General features: G+C 36.3%; 1 protein-coding gene across 1 annotated transcript in view; it reads right to left on the bottom strand.

Annotated features, from left to right (window-relative positions):
* Positions 1 to 1056: 1056 nt before the first annotated feature.
* The window catches only part of DIPK2A (divergent protein kinase domain 2A), a 30787-nt gene continuing 9936 nt past the window's right edge, over positions 1057 to 21907 (bottom strand). Inside the window, exons 2-3 of the mRNA XM_004712060.2 lie at positions 7371 to 7674; positions 1057 to 3960 (exon numbers count right to left, since the gene is read on the bottom strand). Coding sequence (XP_004712117.1) covers positions 3629 to 3960; positions 7371 to 7674 — 636 coding nt within the window. The 3' untranslated portion in view covers positions 1057 to 3628. The remainder of the gene's footprint in view (positions 3961 to 7370; positions 7675 to 21907) is intronic.

Below are 21907 nucleotides of genomic sequence, written 5' to 3' on the forward strand. Positions count from 1 at the left end.
TTCCTTGCCACTGCTTAAAACAAATTTATCTTGTGGAGTTGCCTGAATTCGCAATATTGTTGATGATACCCCTAGTGTACTCTACCATGTTGCTTGTGTTCTATTCTGTAATTTTCACTACTGTACAGCTATAAAAGCTTGATCAAATTTGGCTTTTTTTGGTAAGATACTTCCTATTGTATCCTACCAAAAGACAAATCATTGTGGTAAGATTATCTATAGGGTATGAATGCTGCTGCTCTGGTGTATCCAGTTAATCATCAGCTTCTCAACAGAATTAGGAGTCAGTGAGGATCATTGCCTATTCATCTCATTAAAAATTGCAAAGCAGTTATAGTCTAACATTTCTTCTACAGTAATTAGTTGGAGTAATCCTGTAACTCTTTAAGGCAGTGGTTCTCAACCTGTGGTTCGCAACCCCTTTGGGGGTTGAACGACCTTTTCACAGGGGTTGTCCAATTCATAACAGTAGCAAAATAACAGTTATGAAGTAGCAATGAAAATAATTCTAATGCTTTGGGGTCACCACAACATGAAGAACTGTATGAAAGGGTTGAGGCATTAGGAAGGTGGAGAATCGCTGCTTTAAGGGATCTTTCTCCAGTGAAGTAGTTGGTTTTGAACCACTGACGTTTCAAATTACTCCAACGCTCCTTGTTCATTATATTAGTCCTCTTATTTACATTTTAAAGTCTCAAAAATGATTTTTAAAAACATTATTTAAAGCTACAGAAAAATAAATCATACCTGCACCTTAAGCCCAATTCACAGCCAACAAGATCCTAGTTGCCTGTGTGTGTTTGAGTAGAACTGAACAAGAAAGTGTTTCAATGACAGAGTATTCTGAAGGTGACACCAAGTCTTCATTCCTATTGAGCCTTTGGGTGACTTAAATCTCCAGCCTTTCAGTGAGCAGTCGAGTGTCTCAACATAGTTCCACAAAGTTTTAAAAATATACATACAACCTCCCCTCCTAAAACCAAACAACTTATCTATAACCACCTCACTTTCCACTCAAAAGACATTGGGATATGAGTTCAGAGATAATCTGAAAAATGTGATTCTTAAAGTACTCTTTATTAAGATCATTAAAAGTTGTAGAAACAACTTTATATTATAAAGGCACAGGGAGACAGTTTTGATAAAATATTCAAATTAAACAGTAACATACAGTACAAAAGACAATCGTAATGCACATACAAACCCCAAATGTTTGATTCAAAAATATTTAATGCAATCTAATAATGGGTAATGATTAAAAATATAAATTGCTGCTTATAATAAATATCTGATAGTGAACATCTTGATAGCAAAGTGAACAAAATATTTATTGCTTTTCACATACATATTATTCCCTGTAAGTTTTAATTCCTAATTCTTTTACCAGCTTCTCAACCTTTCCCAAAAGTCAAAGAAATCCCATATATAAACCTCCTGGGGGAAATCGTAGCTAAATAAACTTCCTTTAAGTGCCATCACTGTGGACAGTGTTTTCTCACTTCTTGCTTTGCAGTCACAATCACGCCTCCAAAAGGTAAGATAAATGTTTGATAACCCACAGAAAATCTTCTCTGTGACTAGCAGTCGAAGGTTTGTAATGGATGTCTATCAAACATAAAAGGTGCTGTTTTGGGAATGTATATTTTAAAGTTTTTAATTAAGTGAAGAATGTTGATCAGTATTTTTACCTACTCCTTTAAAAAATTTTCCAAAGTTGTAAAAAGTCAGATTAAGAAAATGTCTAGCGCTTAAATGTTCATTGAAGGCAAGATGGGATATGCAGATAAACTGATACATAAAAATGAACATAATGCAGTCCACTTTATAAAGAGCTCTTACCTTTTTCCCTCCAGTTTTCAAACTGGAATTCACTTTATTAAATTTGGCCTACTCTGTTGTATAGCAACCTTTTAGATGGTATAAGTAGAATTTCCATCACAATAGTAAAAGAACACGAAAGTATCATCTTGGTTTGGACAATAAAATTTAAAAATGGATAATTAAAGTAGCTGACAAGAATAGTAAAGTTACTTAACCATATGTCATGTTCGAGACTGTGTAGCAGCTAATAATGTGCCTGGGACAGAGCTGATGCTCAATAAATAGTTACTGAATGAATGAAAAAGAAAAAACTTGGCTTTGGTTGTGCATATTTTAACCACTTTCTGATTTAAAATAAGGTCAGTCTAGAACCTAGAACTAAACACTTCACAGTGCACCAAAATCTACTGTAAACAAAAGGAATATAACAGAGAAATGTTACCTACTTCAATAATAGGTAATTTATACGAAATCTTTCTTAAATAGCCTAAAAGTTTTAGACGCATGGTAACTTTTAACCCCATATTTAAATTTGATATGCTAATGTTTAGATTAGCAATTAAATAATGAAGACCAGGGTAGGCAGACAATCTAAGCTGTCTGCTTTACAATAAAAACTATTTGTGCATTAATAATTATATAAGGTTATGATACCTGATTAAATTCCAATGATGGCTAACATGCTAATTTTGCAAAACTACCAATTAATGAAAGGCTATTCTAAGTTACATATTCTTAAGTTAAACATAGATAACTTGAACACAGAAGCCTAACTTTTCAACATTAAAGGACAACTGGGAAGATATAAATTTAATAATGAAAGAGTTCAAGTAAAAGTACTGGAAATGGATGGTAAAATTAAGTAGCCGACCAAATTTATTTTAATATTTATCTGTGAGATGAGGTTTATTATATCTTTGGCTTATCTAATACTATTTTAAATTAGTTAGCACTTAAAAAATACTAGGTTATATATTTTTTCTGAGCCAAAAGTAATTTCAAGGTGTAGATTGCTAGCAGTTACACTCTTCAGTGTCTTCTGTAAAGGACTAACAGCAATTTCGCAACGTATGCCAAATGTCTGGTTTAGTGTACAATGAGAATTACTGCCATAACTGTTAAAGAGCCTGAAAGAATCTCATGCAATGGGGAAATCATGGAGGGTGAACCTGGTGGAGGGCTGGGATGAGTATTTACATAATAAAATATTTATCTTTCAGAAAGAGTAAATCTGGGAATCCTGCCCTAACAGTAAATATGTATCGCACCACAATGAATGAAACTAGTTAAAACTTAAATGAACACTAACAATAACCTCAAAGCATAAAATTTAATAATAATTACAAAAATGGGTGGGGGGGGACTCTGTGTCATAAGGAAAAGGTGGCCTATAAAACAGGCCTTCTAATTTGACATTCAAAGCAAATGTAGATTCACAAAATCATGAGACTAATGCAAACTATGTCAAGTACCAAGTACCCTTTGATACACCAATGTCACTCACTATCAGACTCATTTCCAATAGCTAACAGTATCATTAATCCACTCAGGCATTCAGGGGGGACAAAGCAGTCAACGACAGCTCAAGTCTCCAAAGCGTAACAGCATATTTATTTGTAGAAGCATCATGTAATTTTTGAAGTAATGTCTTATTTTGATGGATGTTAACATACAGTAAGTTCTATCAGTGCAAATTTATCATCCTCTGAATGTAATACCTCCAAATTTGTTTCTCCAGAGTTTTTGGTGGATTGGTTTTAGCCAGTGCTATTAAGATAGAGAAAGAAAAGAGGCAGTTCACCAAGGACTACCTCACGTTGTTACTTAATTGTGCTAGATATTCTCGCAGTTCCTTTGCTGCGTGGAACCTGCCGTAGCGCTTCTTTGGGTTGGCACACTCATCCAGCAGGGCCTCCAGGCGGCCATCTTTGGCAATCTCACTTGGTGGATCATGAAGGAGTCCCCCAGAAGTGCCACGCCAGGTGGCATGTCTGGATAAGAGGTTCTGACAAACAGCATAATAATTGTGGTCCACAGTGGCTCGAGCACAGAGGATTTCTTTTGAAAACGATAGGCAAGCCTCCTTATCACAGTCATCAAATTTGCTTTCGTACCATACATCCCAGTTCTCAGGTTTATCTGTGGAAGGGGGGAAAAAGAAATAGAAAAATACATTTCAAAATAATGCTTTCATTTCTTCCTAAAACAAAACACTTCTTTGATTAACATTAATAGTATCTGCTCTTAGAGCTGCATGATGATGCCCACCAGTGTCAGGCAGGACCAAGATATGGCACCTGCTGAAGAGTTTGGTCTGGCAGAGGCTTCCAACAGCATGGAAAGTGTTCTGTAGAGCAATGACACACCTTACAGAGGAAGCAACAAGCCAGGGCTAGCGATGCAAAAGGCTGCACAGAAGAGAACAATCAATCTAGGTCTTAAATGACGAGCAAGCCTGAACAGAAATGAGGGAAATGGCACCTGCTCTAAGACAACGGAAGGCATGAACTAAGGAGTTGTTCCAGCTGGTTAAGGAAGCCCCATCAGTCCACTGAGGCTGGAACGTGAGGCAGGCATCTGGGTCAGGCTTGCAAGTGGAGCTAAAGAAATATCATAGCCTTCTGGGCTAAAGACTGGAAGGACAAAAATATTAAGAGAAACTAGAAGAGGACCCGAAGGAAGAGGCAGGGTATAGAAACATTTGAGAACAAACATTAACAAGTGAGTGTATAATTACAGTTTAAACTTCTAATTAAATGATCCGGTAGAGACAATTAAAAGTGATGAGCTTTAGCAGGTGAGGAGGTCGGGCAGAGGATTAAAGAAAGTAAAAATGAAGTAGTTATGAAGTGTTCTGGTGGATGTCATACATGTAAGTATAAGTCAAAAACTAGATTTAGGTTTTTGTGGTCAGAAGTAGAGCACATATATTTTACAACCATTAGCATATGTGCGAACTTTTATAGAACTTCACAGTGAATGAACTTGTATAGAAAGGTGTGTTAAAAACAGGGTTTGAAGCAGTTCATTTTGGTTCAACCCCCTGCTGAGAAATTACATTTCTGCCCCAGGTATAATGAATCACATTCTAAATTTTAACAAGATCCCCAGGTGATTCTTATGGCTGAAAGGGAATGAAGGAAAAAAAGAGAAAATTTAGGGTAGAGTCTTGATGCTTAAGGGATTGGCCAAGGAGAGTCCTCTGAATGAAACAAAATATACTAATTTATTCAGTAGATAATTATTAGAATGTCTATTTGATGGCATAGGAACTCTGGTGGCACTGTGTGTTAGGTACTGCAAGATTAGATGTTCAAACCATCACTCTGAGAGAAAAAAATGAGGTTACCTACTTGGTAAAGATATACCATCTTGAGCCCTATGGAAGGTCAATATAAGCTGAAATCCACTTGATGGAGTGGATGGGCAGGGGTAAATAATGGTAAATAGATAGGGTCCTTCCCCTCAATGGCTTACTATTGTGTGAAAAAGAAAATCAATAAACATCTATAAAAAACTGTGGGAAATGCTATGGGGAGGGTTGCAGGGAGATAATGCCACAGAAAGGAATTTAGATATTACTTGAGAAACAGTGGGGAGTCATTAAAAACATTAAGCAGGAAGACTAGGAAGATCTGATTGATGTTTTAAAAAGAAAACATGAAAGTAGTTCATAAAGGAGCCTATGGGTAAGAATGGACTAGATGGTCACAAATTTGGTTATTGCTTTTTATGAAAGTAATTGAAGGAAGCCACAGATAGGAAGATTCAAAAAGGTGTCACTCTTCTGAGTTTTAGTCTTAACATAAATTATGCTAATTAGATGGTTACTAAGGACAAGGCAGCCATGTAGGTTTTAATGGGTTGAAAAATGAATGGAAGCTTAGGAAAGAGAAGAAGCAATATTTTTAAAATAATTGAGAGACAAGAGAATGCTGGAGATATAGCAGTAATTTCCAACTATACTTGGGATACTGTTTTTTAAAGCAGAAATGGGTCTTAGATACTTGTTTATTATGTTTTATTGGATTAGATAACAATATCTAATAATTACTAGCTATTATACTAATATACTTGTTTACTAACGTCTACTTGTTTACTTGTCTATGGATTAAGAGGGCAGCTGAAAAAGCTATGTGATACATCAAGTTCTTAAAGTAGGATCTGGACTGTCCAAAGATGAGGGGTAAATGTATTTTCTTTCAACTGGTGGAAAAGGGAAGGGCACTGAGGGGTTTCCACAGCAGAACTTCAATTTCCCTGTGGAAAACATAATGGTCGTTTATTGGGAAGAGAAAAGAAGGTAATGCCACTTGATTAGATGGGCCTTCCACACCAAGGGGCTAAATTACTACCCCAGGAGATATCTGGGAACAAATTGGCCAGAGGCTAAGTCAGATGGGAGCAATATTTACAGGAGGAAATGTAAGAACACAAATGTAAGAATACATGGGCAGATTCACCTAAGGTCAGAAAGTAGTTGGTCTAAAGTGTAACATGTAATCCAGAACTGTCTCCATAACATGAAGTGGACAAAAATTAATTTTATGCTTAGCTAAACTGCACAACTCCATTAACAAAAAAACAAAAAACACTTCATCGCACACATTGAAAAAAGAAAAGCCTGGAGCTGCTTCATCACTTATAGGAGGGAGGAGGAAGAAGTACATGAACACTATGCAAGGAAGGAACCAAAAAGTTGTTTGTTGAACATAGAATCAAAATAAGGGGCTGGGGAAAACCAAGTATTTAAGAGAATCATGCAACAATTGTGTTAACCCAGTATACCTCGCAATACTGTCACATTCGTGGCAATCTTTAGGTGCCACATATCTTCGGTCATTGCTCATCAAAAGATCCTCCTGCAACTGGGGAAGGAGGGCAAAAGAAAAGACCCTCACGTTGAAGCAATGGTAACCCTTCCAATTTCTCTTCCTACCCAAGCTGGTAATCGAACTATGTCTAGCCCTGTCACATTAAACTCAGAACAATTCGCATGTTCTGCTCACCTAGCCTGTGATGACAAAGGTCTTTAGGTAAGGGGTAACAACGCCCAACCCAGTCAGATCTACAGGGTTAGCAATTATTCAACTGGTTTACACAAAAGCAAACTGATGACTGCAGGGACTAACTCAGGAAAGGCTCGAAGAAGGCAGCCATGAAGGCACTGCAGTCTCTCTGGTGGCCTTTAACTAAGTAAACATAACTCTGCATGACATTCTTAAACCACATAAAGCAAGGAGGCTTCAAAAAGTTCCCGGACAAATGGAATCAAAAGATAGGGAATTTTTCTATTAAACTTTTGAAGTCCTCTCAGACATAGAACACCATATATGTTAAAGATGGTACACACACAGTATTTGTATCATAAAATATAGAGAAACAATTTTGACTAAGAGTTCACATACAATGTTTCTTGATACTGGTCAAATAAGCAAAGATACAAATAAGCAAAGATGAAAGGCTGGCATCATACGGATATAAACAGTATTTTGACAGGAAAAATTAGGTACTAAAAAACACTATTTTTTAAAAAGTTATGTACTTACTTTGTCTAATTAATCGTTTGTCAGCAACCAAAACATTTTCAGCATCCACAATGATTACCTTCCCATCTCTAGGGCCAACTGCAAAATTGTCAAAGCTGACATCCAGGAGGTAGAGTGCAAATTCAAAGTCATTGTTTGTAAGCTGCTCTGCTATTTCCATTAATTGCCAAGCAAGGTCAACTCGTTTTTCCCAGGGTGCATTAAAATAACTCCACAGTTCTTCTCCAACATAATTCACAGCCACCGTTCTTCCACAAGCTCCCAGATATTTTGCAAATGGCCAACCTTCATCAGATGGAAAACTCTACAAAAGAATTATCTTAGTATTACACAAGTTTCTGATGAAGCTATCCAAACTCTATCCTCTACCATAGATCCCTACAGAGGAATGTCGGTGAGGTCTTCTCACTGTGCTAGATGAATTGTTAGAGATAAGTTACTTCTTGCCCTCCACCCCACCCTTCTGCCCCGCAAAAACAAAAACAAACCCCCAAACTTGCATAATCACTATGGACCTGAAAGAAAAAGTTTAAACCGAAAATCTTACATGGGTAGACTAAAATTGGGATGACAGGTCTTGCTTATCAAACTCTCTGGACCGATTCAATAAAAGATAAAGTACCTTAATTACCGAATATAAAAGTGTTTATGCTTTCCTTCATAGTACTAACCTCAACCAACCCTTTCTTTTGTGTGGTCGGCCTATAAGCCTAATGAGCAGCAAATATTTAATGAGCACCACCAATGCTAAGTTAGTAGTAACAGCAAAATGGATAGTATCTTCACTTTAGAAAAGACAGACATCAAATAATTAGGAGTATCATAAGTATAAATTACTAAAAAAGAACTCAAGTCCTATAGAAGCATTTAATTGAGGGCTTACTTAGTTTGGAGGGGGCAGGAGTAGAATTTAGAGAAGGATTTTTTTACGAAGGATCTTGTCTGTTAAGCATGCACTCAAATTTTAAGTCAACAAATATCAAAATAGGCACAGAGCAAAGGTTGCTAAGGAGCTTGAAATGTTCTTAGTATACTCTTCAATGCCAATGTCCTCTCTAAAAATGTCTAGTCCCAAGGTCACCTTATTTTTCCTTTCTACTTTTCTACTATCACTATTTGTCGTCTTTCCTAGCCAAGCCTCAAAATGAGCTATTTTGACCTTTGCACTTTTCTAGTGGATTCAATATCTATTGGGAATGTTACTATCTTAAATCAAAAGGAAGTTTCATGACCTTGAACAAGCTATTTTTGACTTATGTAAAAGAGACAAGTAATGTTTTCAACAACCTTTTGGGTAAGATTGTATGAACAGGTGGTGTTTTCAGACTCATTCCCTCAGCTAGCTAGTATTTTCCTTGAATAGGAAAAATTACAAAAATATGCTGTTTATATAACTACTATAAGAAAGTGGAAGCAGACTGAAAAGGCAGTTTTATGTATAACCTTGACATAGAGTAAAACTAGAAGGAATATATATGTGGCTTACTTTTTAGTGCTAAAATTTGGACAACTTACACAGATTTTTAAAAGCTAGGCAGTAGGTTTTTCTTCATGGATCTTGAGAAAACAGGTAATATTAATTTTGCTGCAAGCTTTATACTTCAATCATCAAAACTTAATTAACACCCTTAGATAAAATTCTTATCAACTTTATAAAAGACTTTCAGAATTAAATTTCACATTTAATCATATCACTTATTTTCATTTGTGTTACCTTTCATGTCAGTCAATGCACAGAAACTACTTGTTCCTTGTTCCTTTAGCTACTTAAAACTTGCTGTCTGCAATTTTGTGGAAAAAATTGAGATGTGACATCATTATGAATCATTAAATACAGTGAAAAAGATCCAATTTAATTCAGAGACCTTATCTATTATTTTTTTAGAAATCAGGATTAAAGCACATTTAACCTTGAACTGGAGACTTGTTTATTTCTTTGTGGCATTGGGAAACACGACAGATTGCTCATGTAAAATGTGCAGCACCCAAAACTGTTTGCCAACCATATACTATTCTCAACTTTCTTCATAAATTAAAACTTTATTTGATATTCTTATTTCAACTTCCTACTACTTACACAATCATGAAGATTTAAACAATGATTACAAAAGACTTGGCTTCTCTCCATAAGCATTCATGTATAAAGTTCCCTACATAAAAAAGACAACACTTACTAAGTACACACGAGACAAATATAGTTTGTCATGAAAACAAGTAAAACAAAACACTCTCCCATTACATGACTGGCATCTTTTCACATGCCCTCTCGCAGCACAGATGCTTTTGTAAACATAAAGTGGTCTGTGACAAGAGGGGGAACCCTGCCAGCGCCGGCGCATGTACAAAATGCCTCCATGCTTGTGGAGCCTTTCCAACTGGCAAAGGACAGTGAAACTTACACTTCATAGCTGAGGTCCCTAGAAGAAAAGGGTAAAATACAGGAACAAGTATCATATTCAGCAACATTTTATTTACAAGGTGAATTTTGACAATGTTAACTGAAGTCCTGTTATGCCTCATTGTGAGAACACTATAATTCTTTCATATAGTTTGCTACCTAATCTTTTGGACGAACTTTAATAATGAATTCACGGCTATTTTAACAGTAATTTTTTTCATTGTCTAATCAAAGTTTTCAGATTTCATTAATGAAAGCAGAATTCCACTGAACATATTGTAGTATTTACTGTAAGAATAAAGAAGGTCTCACAGCTAAAATATTTTTAACTGCACTTAAAGCAATCCTAGTATGGAATCAAATTACCATGGTTAAGGGGAAAATTTACAAGACACACTTTCAAGAATTTACTTCCTGGATTTTCAAGTATTTCAAGCAATATGGAAAACAAGTCCTTACTCCCTGGTCATGAAACGTATACAGTTCATAAAGTACACTAGGTAAAATAAACTGTTTACATTTTATTATTTAAAACAAAAATTAAGATTTTTCAAATTACCTGGAACAATTACCCCATTTTAATGTTCTCTGAAATAGAGACTAGAAATTTTAATGAACTATTTACAACTATAAGAAACGTACAATTATTTTGTCATTTAAGTAAGGAAGTCTTTAAACAAAATACTTTCGATTCTAATTTGTTTAGTTAAGGAGAGAAATGAGATATTTTATAGTTTTAAAAGTAAATAATATTTCATTAAAATGTCCATAATTAAAGGACAATAACATATATAAACATCATACTGGGTTTGAAATCACAAGGCTAGATTTTGAGGCCCATCTTCCTTCCTGAATCTCTTGAGTTATGTGACTAAGGGACATAACACAAACTTGGATTCCTTCACTATAAACCTAACATTTCCACAATCAGGATAATCCAGATAACTCAAGAACCAGGATAATCCAAATATAAAAAGAAAAAGGTATGAAATGCGCCTTGTAAATTTAATATTACTTTATAAAGAACTGTTCACCAAAAAAAATTTATACTGTCTGTTAAGGAGCCTTGGTGGCGAAGTGGGTTATAAGTTGGATTGCTAACCACAGGTCAGCAGTTTGAACCCATGAGCCCAAGGTCTGGCAAACTTTTGAGTCAGAATAGCTCATCCTGTCCCTCATAACACTTTTTAAAATTAGTCAAAGTCAAGAACCATAAATATATTTTATAAGCAAATGATATTACTATAAACTAAATAATATTCTTTTTTGTGTTACTCAAATTTGTTACATTAAAAGTCCACTCATCTATCAAGAATGCATTCTCATTAACACCTACGGAAAGACAATTACAAATAATGCCTAGAACCACTAAATTATATATTGTTACTTGCCCTCCTAATGACATGTATAAATCATTCACCAAACTTTAGAAACTCAACTCTGTGAGCAAAGTATCCAGAAGTATTAAAAATGTAAGAAGTTACACTCAGTAACATTACACATAGAGCACTGTAATGTGCTTTGCATTTCTTATTGGTAATTAACAGTAAGTATAGCTGCAATGCCAAAATAATAAATCATCTCTCTAGGTTAAGGAACCATGGTAGTACAGTAGTTAAGTGCACATTGGAGATAAACAAAGGGCCAGGGGTCGAAACTCATCAGGGCACCTTGGGGAGAAAGATTAAGCTATCTGCTTCCATAACAATATTCAGAGCAGTTCTACTCTGTGCTACAGGACCACAGTTGAGTCTTAATAGAAGAAACGGCAATGAGCGGGCTCACCTACATCAAAATGAGGGGTAGCCCCCCCCCCACAAAAAAAACCCGACCCCATCTCCCCCGCCCTGCCACAAGCTATACATTTAAATTTTTTACAAAACAACTTTATCAACTTCAAAGTATTCTCCATTACACTTAAATCTGTGATTCCATTCTTGGAAATATTTTTCAAACTCATTTGTTTGGATGGCTGACAGCACCTCCCTCGTGTTTTTGTTGACCTCTCCTAAGTCACCAAATCGCCGTCCTTTCATGTCCCTCTTCATTTGCAGAAACAAAAAGAAGTCACATGGAGCAAAGTCAGGTGAGTACTGTGTATGATGCAAGAGAGGCATAAACTGGTGCACTGAGATAGCTGCATAAGCAGGTACATTGTTGTGGTAGCAAAAGCAGTCCCCAGTCTGCCACAAACCAGGTCTTTTTGTTCCACACTGTTATGAATAACAGTCTGATCTGGGGAATGAACTCCAAATACACTACAAGTGGACATTTTCATCCATTCGTGATATTGAGAGATATCAGAACAAGGTTTGTCATCAATTGACATTTCACTTTTTTCGAAACAAGAAAACCACTGGCACACTTGAGGTTTTCCCAGAGTGCTGTCCCTGTAAGCCGTGTTCAACATCACAGCAGTTTCTTCAGCAATTTTCCCAAGCAGGAAACAAAATTTCACAGCCACTTGCTGTTCACTTAAATTGGCCATCACAAAAAAGGAGGTTCGAGCAAAACTGCTTTCACGAAAAAATTCACTGTGCCCAGAGAGAACCTTCCCAGGGAACACCACAGGATGCAACTCAGAGTGAGTTGCTTGATGTCAGCTCTGCCCAGGGCAATAGAGCAATTCTGGGTTTTTTTGTTTTGTTTTGTTTTGTTTTGGGGGGGGGGGAGAGAACCCCCTCATATTTTACATGGGCAATAAAAGGGATCTGAAATCAATGGATTTTTCAGTTAGAGAGTCTAAATGGCAAATTTAGTTCAATTTCCTCATTTTCACAGTGTTGGTGATTTAGTTAAAGGCATATTAGCAGGAAGGAGTGGACGCAGGCCATACCATAATTCCTTTTCCCAAGAGTGAAAATGGATTCAAAGGATAGTGTTGCTCACGGCAACCCCTTAGAAAAATTAAAGCAAAGCTCCAATAAAATACTACCCACTACCATCGAGTCAATTCGAACTCAGTGACACTAGGAGACAGAATAGGTCCTTAAGGTTTTAGAAACTGTAAATCTTTACAGGGGAAGGCAATCTATTTCTTCTGTAACAGATTGGGTTAGTGGGTTTGAATCAATGACCTTGCAGTTAGCAGCCTAACACTTAACCCATAGATTCCCCAACTTATTTGGTCTGTTTCTCCTTTCTCAGGATTATTCAATCAATCAGTACTCCCTGGCAATGAAAACTTTTGTATTGTAGTCCATAATCCAGGATGAAGTGTAGGTGTCTGCTTTTGCAGTTGTGCACAACTGTTCCAGCACCCTGCAGGGAGCGATTTTGCTCAGTTTGGGAAACAATAAAAATTCAGACTATCTCATATCTTAGAAAGGTGCAATACATGTTCTACATATTATACAATGTCCCCAGCACTGTTTGGGGCAGCATTGCAATACATTGTGATGAAAATGATTATTCATTTTTAAGTAAGCTAAGTAAAACACAATTTGACTCACATCAACTCAATTCTTGCAATCCAAAGTTTGAGCAAACCTCTTTATATACTATTTTTATTTAATTCTGAAACTGACACAGTGATTGTAGATTAACCCACATGCTATTGACTACAAATGCAGCAGAAGTAAAAGGCAGTGAAGAATTAATGTGGAGTGAAAGAATGCAATTTTGAATTAAAAAAAAAATCTTAGAAGCACCCTAGCTCCATCCACCACGAAATGCTAAAGCAGTGGTTCTCAACCTGTGGGTAATGACCCCTTTGGGGGTTGTCAAGCGACCCTTTCACAGGGGTTGCACAATTCATAACAGTAGCAAAATTATAGTTATGAAGTAGCAATAAAAATAATTTTATGGTTGGGGGTCACCACAACATGAGGGATTATATTAAAGGGTGGCAGCAGTAGGAAGGTTGAGAACCACTGTGCTAAAGTGGTAAATAAAACATACCCTCAGAAAGCCTTTCAGCCTAAGTTGGGAAGGCAGTTATTAAACACACATAGATGAACTTGCAGTTACGAATTGCAGAAACATAATACATTGAGAAAAAAGTGCAGGGACCTATTTAGAAAGCACAGTAAAGAGCAATCTCTCTAAAGAACTGCTTGGGCTGAGATCTAAAGGGTGAGGGTCATATTAGACATGCTGGAATGGAGTCCATAGAATGTGTCAATCACATATTTGAGTGAGGAACTGTATTCCCAGAACTGAAAACAATACAAAAAAATCCCTAAATAGTTGCAGTAAAATGTGTAATAGAGGAAATGACATCAAAAAGTGACTAGAATCATGCTGGATTTTACTGAACAAAATGCAGCAAAAATCCACACCACGAACCATGTGCCATTAAAAAAAAAAAGTTTTCCAAATGTCGCAATATTCTATGACTTTGGTTAATAATAAGGCCAATTCATACCATCATTTCATGATTGTGTGACCTAGGATTTTTCAGTCAAGGTACATATCACACAGCATTACTTAGGTTTTAAATTAATTACTTTTATACTTAACAAAGAATATGAGACAGATTAAAATAAGATTGACTTTAGAAGTGATTATGTCTATTACCTTTTTGTCTTTTACATGACCAAACATTAAAAGTAGGGCTTACATACTAAATTTAAAAGACCACATACAAAAAACATGGGAATATTTTATAACTACATCTCGCATCATTCCATTAAATGAACACCATTTTTCAGTTTGCCAAAAAAGATAAAATACATGAATACAGAATAAGAACTATGCCGATTCCTTAAAAACTGGAAATATTCCTAGTTAAACACAAGTTAACTTAAAAAATCTATTAATCCTAACAAAACGATTAAAAAACCTATTAATGAAAAAAATTGACAATTTAAAATCAACAGGCTTACTACAGAACACACATTTCTGCACATAAAAATATTTTAATTAGAAAATTTTAAAAGTAAATGTTATCAAAGAATATAAAACATTTATTAATTTCATAGATTTCAAAAGTCCAGATTTGAACTAAACCCCATTGTAATAATGCATGTTACACCAGCTGTTCAAAGAGATTAGCCAACTGTACTGGTGACAGACTAATGTGTTCACAGATTTGTGAACTGTGGCAGTAAAATATAGTAAAATTACTGGGATAATTAAATGGTTACCTAATGTTTGTTACAATGTTTCTATGACCTTAGCATCCTGACTTTATACTGTCAAGTAGTGACCAAAATCCAAACACTCCAGAATTTTAACCATCTCAAAATTTTCAAGCTCTAGGAAATGTGTCACTTTAGCTCATGCAATAATATTTTGGATGCCATTTTCCACCCACCTCAAGTTCCAACTTTTTAAAGCAATGCCTTGAAAATACCAGGTTATGTTATTTTGATGACTATCATGTGCAGTAATATATCTAAAATTGGAAACCACTGTCAAAATGCATCAACAACAAAAAATTCTAGCCCTGTTTAATAGAAATTGATCCATGTTTAAGGTAAATGGTTTATGAAATGCTCCCTCTGCCAAAAAAGAAAAAAATCACTTGGAGCAGATTTTAAGTCACAATGTATGTACACATTGAATGATCTCAACTTTTCCTTTCTATAACCCAATTTCACAACAAATGTGATTCACATTACTAAGTTGAAATATATGCTTACAAACACGATACGTAACCCATTCACTTCCAAAAAAACAAAAACAAATAAGCTTCATTTGGATCTAATAACCTAAGCATGATCAGATTTCCTTTAATAGTCTAATAATTAGAAACATGCTAACTTCTCTGGTTCCTTTAAAATACAACTGATTTAAAATACAGTGGAGGAACTCTAGGGGTGCTAATCAGTCATTGCTTCAAACCCCAAAGTCCCTCTAGGGCACAGATGTGGCAGTTTTTTTTGTGTGTAAAGATTTCCAGCCCTGAAAATCTTTCGATGCAGTTCTATCCTACCCTATAGAAATGTTATTGAGTTGGCATTGAGTAGAAAAACTGTAACATGTCTACATGTTGCACGGCATCTATTATATACTTGCTTTCAGTAGATTTGTATCCTTGCTGTTGTCTTAAACTTAATGTGGCCTAAACAAAACTGTGCTCCCCATCACAAACCTGCTTCCTTATCTGAGGTAACACCATCATTCACTCAGCTGCTCACACCGAATATTCAGGTGATAATCTCCAGTTTTCAATAAGTCATGAGCTACTCTCCAAAATATATTGGATCTGATCATTTTTCATATTCTCCACTGCAAATCTTAAACAACTCGAAATTCCTCTCAAGTTCCCGAGATTCTAGTCTTGCCCCTTATAAGGCATTCCTGACAACTAAGCCCTGTTTAAGAAAACACACCTACAGTTTACTGCTGCTGAGAGGGTAAAATCCAACTGCCTATGCATGGGTTAAAAAATTACACAGGGGACAAAAGGTGGGTGAATTTTTTGGCGCTAATAAGGTAAAACTTGAAGCTACCATTAACAAGTTAATTATGCTTCCTGAAAATGTAACCAGCCATCAGCTGTGTAAACCTTTTTGTATTTACAAGAAAGAAGAATGAAGTATGAAGACTATATACCCAGCTACCATCTGATTATAAATGACAATAAAATATTAATTCTACCCTTTTAAAAGAAATTACACAGGAAGGACCTGCTGAACTCAGACCTCAATATTCGATCATGTTTCCCTACTTCCATGGTCAACCATGCTTACAGGGTCTCTACACTGGAATACCCTCCTGCCCCAAACATTGCAATTTCTGTACTTTATGCCATTGGCTTTTTATCATCATGTAGACCTTAGTCAAAATAGCACTCTTCCTGATCAAAGAAGTATTTTGCCTGCCAATCCAATGCTTGTGGTGTTCTCTTTACAGTAGTTATCATTTGTAACCACTTTGTTCTCATTTGCTTACTTGGTCGTACTGAATGCCCCAGAAAGCTAAGGCCATGTAAACTGTGCCCTGGCTTATCATCTTTATTGTCTCCCAAGGGCACACAGATCCTGGTACTGTTGAGAAATGCCACACAATTCTTGTCAGACGCCTCCCCGTCAAAGTTAAAACCTCCTAAGAGACCTAGAGAAAGGGGAACCGTGAAGATGACTCAAGTCCAGCGCATCAAACCTATCTCCGAGAATACGGATCAGTCTCACACGCTTAAGAAATCATCAGGCCTTAACCTTTACCTTTTTGGTATTATAATTTATTAACCTATCATGTGGTTAAATTTTGATAACTATTTACAAAGAGAGATTAAACTATTTGCTTTCTATCACTTAATTATCCAAGCCTCACTTCCTACAATTATCCGCTTAGTCATTATACTCGAAGTAGAACAAGTCCCTAGTTTGCTTTTTAAAATATATATTTTTTAGAGGTTTTACAAAGAAAATTAGGCTCTGCTTCAACAATTTTTATGCGAATTACCCCATGTCATTGGTTACAATTATCACAATGTGCCAGCTTTCTGAATGCCATTCTATGTTTTTGTTTCCATTTATCTAGCTTTCTATCCCCTCCTTGACTTCTCACTTTTGCTTTTTGAGTAACTGCTGACTGACCATTTGCTCTCACATGTTTAAGTGAGTGTATTACTCACAGTGATAGTTTACTTTAAAAACCAATCTTTTGGCTGACTGATAACCTGCAGAAATAGCTTAAATTCCCAGTTCAAACTGTATCGTACGGGCAATAGCCTCAAGGGTTTCTCTAGTCTCTACTGTTCCAGTAGGTCCGGACTATTTTTTTCTTAATGAACTTGATTTTTCTCCTCCATTCTATCTGAGATCTTCTATTGATCTTCTGATGAGAACAGTCATGAGGGCAGTTGGGCATCGAGTTCTTCTAGCCTCATGTTTGAAGTGATCGGGGTTCATGTAGGCTATAGTTTACTTCTCTGAGTCTTAATCTCCTTCATTCTCTTTTGTTCCATATGACAACAGTTATATCTTAGATGGGTGGTCAGATTGTTAGACTGCAGGCACTACTCACCAAGTTATGGTGGAGAACACTATCTTTGTGAAATATGTTATGCCAATTGATTAAATTCTCATCCCAAACTATGGTCCCAAGCTTGAATTTAGTCCAGGTTCCTAACACTATAGCCCTAAATCCAGTAAACGAATCCCATAAATTGTTTGAATATGTCCAGAAAGCCTCCATATGTGGCTTGTTTTATATATGTAAACTATATATATATATATATCACTAATGCATACATATACATGTCCACATACATCAAGGGGGACCACCCCCAGGGAACCATCCCCTACTCTCCACCCCAAAACTGACTGTCATCAAGTCCAATGACTCACAGTGACACTACAGGGCAGGATAGAACTGCCCCTGTGAGTTTCTGAGACTCTTCATGGGAACAGAAAGTCTCATCTGTCTCTAGCAGAGCAGTTAGTTTCGAACTATTCACCTTGTGGTTAGCAGTCCAGCGGCTCCTATGTGTTTCTTAGTGTCTTTATTTCCCTTTTTCAAATTGTGCTGACTTAACCTGTATTTGGTCTTTTCGCATCATCAAAAGTTACTTGTGCCTACAGTCCAGAGTGGTTCTCTTTCCCCTCCCACTCCTTCCTGGTAACCATCAAAAAATGTTCCCCTGTGTGTGTATGTGTATTCTTGACTACTTATAATAATAGAACCATACAATATTTGTCTTTTTGTGATTGATCTATTTTATTTAACAAAATGCTCTCCAGATCCGTTCATGTTATTTCATGGACTTGCCATTCTTCACAGTTGCATAGTATTCCACTGCATGTATGTATCATCATTTGGTTATCCATTAATTCACTGATGGACACCTACCGTATATACTCGAATATAAGCTGGGTTTTTCAGCATTTTAATGGTAAAATTAGGTGCCTTGGCTTATATTCGGGTCGGCTTATACTTGAGTATATACAGTAGGTTGTTTCCATCTTCTTGTTACTGTGAATAAGACTGCAATGAATATTCTTTCTTCCTTTTTTACCACCACCTGGTTGATTCCAGCTATCAGACAGAGTAGAACTGCCCCTTTGGGTTTCTGAGACATCTTTCTCCTGCATGTGTGTCTATTTGTGCCCCTGTTCTTTTCTCTCTACAATTATATTATCTAGGAGTGAGCTTGATGGGTCATATCCCTGCCCCGCCCCTATCATTGCCATTTTTACAGGGGTAATATGGTATCTCATTTTAACTTTGATTTGCATTTAATAGTTAATGATCGCAAACATTTCATGCATTTGTTGACTGCCTGAATATTCTTTTTTTTGAATATTCTCTTTAATGAGGTATCTGCCCATGTCCTTGCCCATTTGTTTTATTGGATTGTTTGACTTTTTGTTGAGTTGTTGAAGTGTTCTATATGCAAGAAACCTTTAAACCAGTGGTTCTCAACCTTCTACTGCTGCGACCCTTTAATAAAGTTCATGTTGTGGTGACCCCCAACCATAAAATTATTTTTGTTGCTATTTATAACTGTAATTTTGCTACTGTTCTGAATCAGATGACTTCTGTGAAAAGGTCATTCGACCCCCAAAGGGGTTATGACCCACAGGTTGAGAACCCCTGTACAAAAGAGTTGCTAAGAGTTAAAATTGGCTGATGGCTCTGAATTTGGTTTGTTTTGAGTTTTGACCCCATGCTATCTTATAGGATGTTTATAGTTTTAGCTTAACACTTAGCTCTTTGGTTCATTTTATGTTAGTTTTTGTCCCTTCTTTGAACTATGGACCTTTATTCATTTCCTTGCAAGTGGACACCTAATTTTGCCAGCATCATTTATTAAGGAGACTTTTTTCCCCCCACCAAATGGACTTTGACCTTTTATCAAAGATCAGCTGTCCCCGAATGGATAGAATTACTTCTAAAGTTCTAAAATCTATATGTTTGCCACAGTGGCAGTTGTACTGTCTTGCAGGGTCACAATTGATCAGACAGCAATGAGTTTTTGAGTGGTGTGTCTAACATTGAACCAGACTTTTTATTATCATGACTGTATAGCAAGTATTGAGGCTTCAGACATGTTTCTTCAATATTGCTTTAGCTATTCAAGGTTTCCTTCCTATAGCTGGAAATTAGTTTTGCCATTTCATGTAAGAATGTTAATGGGATTTATATCAATTACATTATATGTGTAGTTCACTTTGGGTAGTATTGAAATTTCCATAACGTCGTCTTCCAATCTGAGATTGGAATGTTTTTCCATTTCTGTAGATGTTTTAGCTTTTCAAAAAATAGTATTTTATAGTTTTCCTTGCATAACTCTTACATCGCGCATTAGGTTTATTCCTAGGTATTTTATACTTTGGTGGTGGTGATGGTGGTGGGGACTATTGAACATGGTGCTGACATCTTGATTTCCTTTCTAGAGTCCTCCTTAAGAGTTAGTAGGGAAAACCCAAGGTGATTTTTTTTTTAAATGTTGACCTTGTACTTGGCCAAGCTATTGAATCTTTTCAGTCATTTTCTAGTGGAGCTTCTGTGGTTTCTTATGTATAGGGCCATTTTATCTGCAGATAAGTTTTACTTTTTCCTTCCCAAATATCCTTTATGTCCCTTTCTTGCCTTAATGTTCTAGCTATGGACACCAGTGGTAAATAAGAATGACCAGTGGCTTGTTAGCTCTATTGATCTTCTTTCAAAGACAAGTGTTGGTATTATTCAGTTTTGGTTTTTTCCCCACTTATTTCTGCTCTGATCTTTATTATTTCTTTTCTTCTGGTGATTGTGGACTTCTTTGGTTGCCTCTTTCCTATTTGTTCATGTCGTGGAGTTAAACTATTCATACTGGCCCATTCTTTTTTGCCATGTACATTCTCTCTAGCTGTCTTTGCTGTGTCTAAAGGGTTTTGGTATGTTATATTTTAATTCTCGTTTTAAAGTTTTAATTTTTAAATACATTATTATTTGATTTTTATGTATTTTTTGTTCTGTTATTGATTTCTAGTTTTACAGCATTATGATCAGAGAAGATGCTTTGTGTTATTTCAATATTTTTTAATTTGAAGCTTGCTTTGTGATCTAAAATAGTATTTAATCTGGAGAATGCAGTGGAGAATGTAGCACACTGTTGTTCAGTGTGTCCTATATAAATACTTGATACCGAGTTCATTGACTGTGTAACTTAGATATTTCATTCCTTTCTAATGGCTCTTCACATCACCAAGAGTGGTGTGAAAATTTTGTGAAAAAATAAAAATGGAATATTTCCATGAAAATTTTGAAGCCCTCTTATTTGGGTATGTATATACACATGAGACATATTTCATATGAGGCATTTCTACTCAACTGTCTTATATGAAGGGCTGCAAACATTTTGTGGAAAAATAAGAGAACGGGAACTTTTTCCGATTGTCTAGTCATTATTGTTTTTTGTTTTCTTCCTGTTTGTGTTGGTATAATTTTCTGTCTATGGAATCCAGAATAGGTAAATTTATAGACAATAATTGGATTAACATTGGGAAAGATAGTTAGAAACGAGCTAACGAGTGCGAGAAGAAAATGTTCTGTAACTGATTGTGGTGATGATTACACAACTCTTCTTAATATGGCTGAACAATAAATGAATGATATATTAAGTACATGACAATAAACTATTTGACAAACTATATGTCTTTGTGCCTTATGTTTCTCTTACAGGAATAAACTGCTGGATCCTTATCTAACTGAATGAGGTCGGAGAAGAGGTTATTTTCCTGATATTGGGTGAAAAGAGTTGGGTGGTCAGCGTTCCTCTACTGCCCTTCCAAGGAGCATGGAGCTCTTCTAATTTGGTCCAGCATTTAGTTACCCATCACTGAATGTGTGCAATGGGAACTCGTACTGCCAATCATTAGGCAGACAAGTGTGGGGGTGAAGGGGGCAGGAGGTATCTTGAGCCTCCAGTTAATATCTGGTAGTAGGCAGACTATAGTAGTGATCAGAACCCTGCCCTGACCAAATGTGGAGATGGCATTGTCCAGAGTTCAGATGGGAAAGGTTATCTAGCCACCACTTCAAGGATATTCTATTCCAACAGCATCACCCACCTAACCCATGAGTGCCTATACTGTTTGGTAGTTCTTACCCTATAACCCATGCATGGCTTCACTGTTGAGTAGTTCTTACCCTATAACCCATGCGTGGCTTCACCGTTGAGTAGTTCTTACCCTATAACCCATGGGTGGCTTCACGGTTGAGTAGTTCTTACCCTATAACCCATGAGTGCCTATACTGTTGA

Source organism: Echinops telfairi, unplaced genomic scaffold (assembly GCF_000313985.2).
Source record: "Echinops telfairi isolate 266 unplaced genomic scaffold, ASM31398v2 ScPeMD7_16;HRSCAF=60, whole genome shotgun sequence".
Classification (NCBI taxonomy): Eukaryota; Metazoa; Chordata; class Mammalia; order Afrosoricida; family Tenrecidae; genus Echinops; species Echinops telfairi.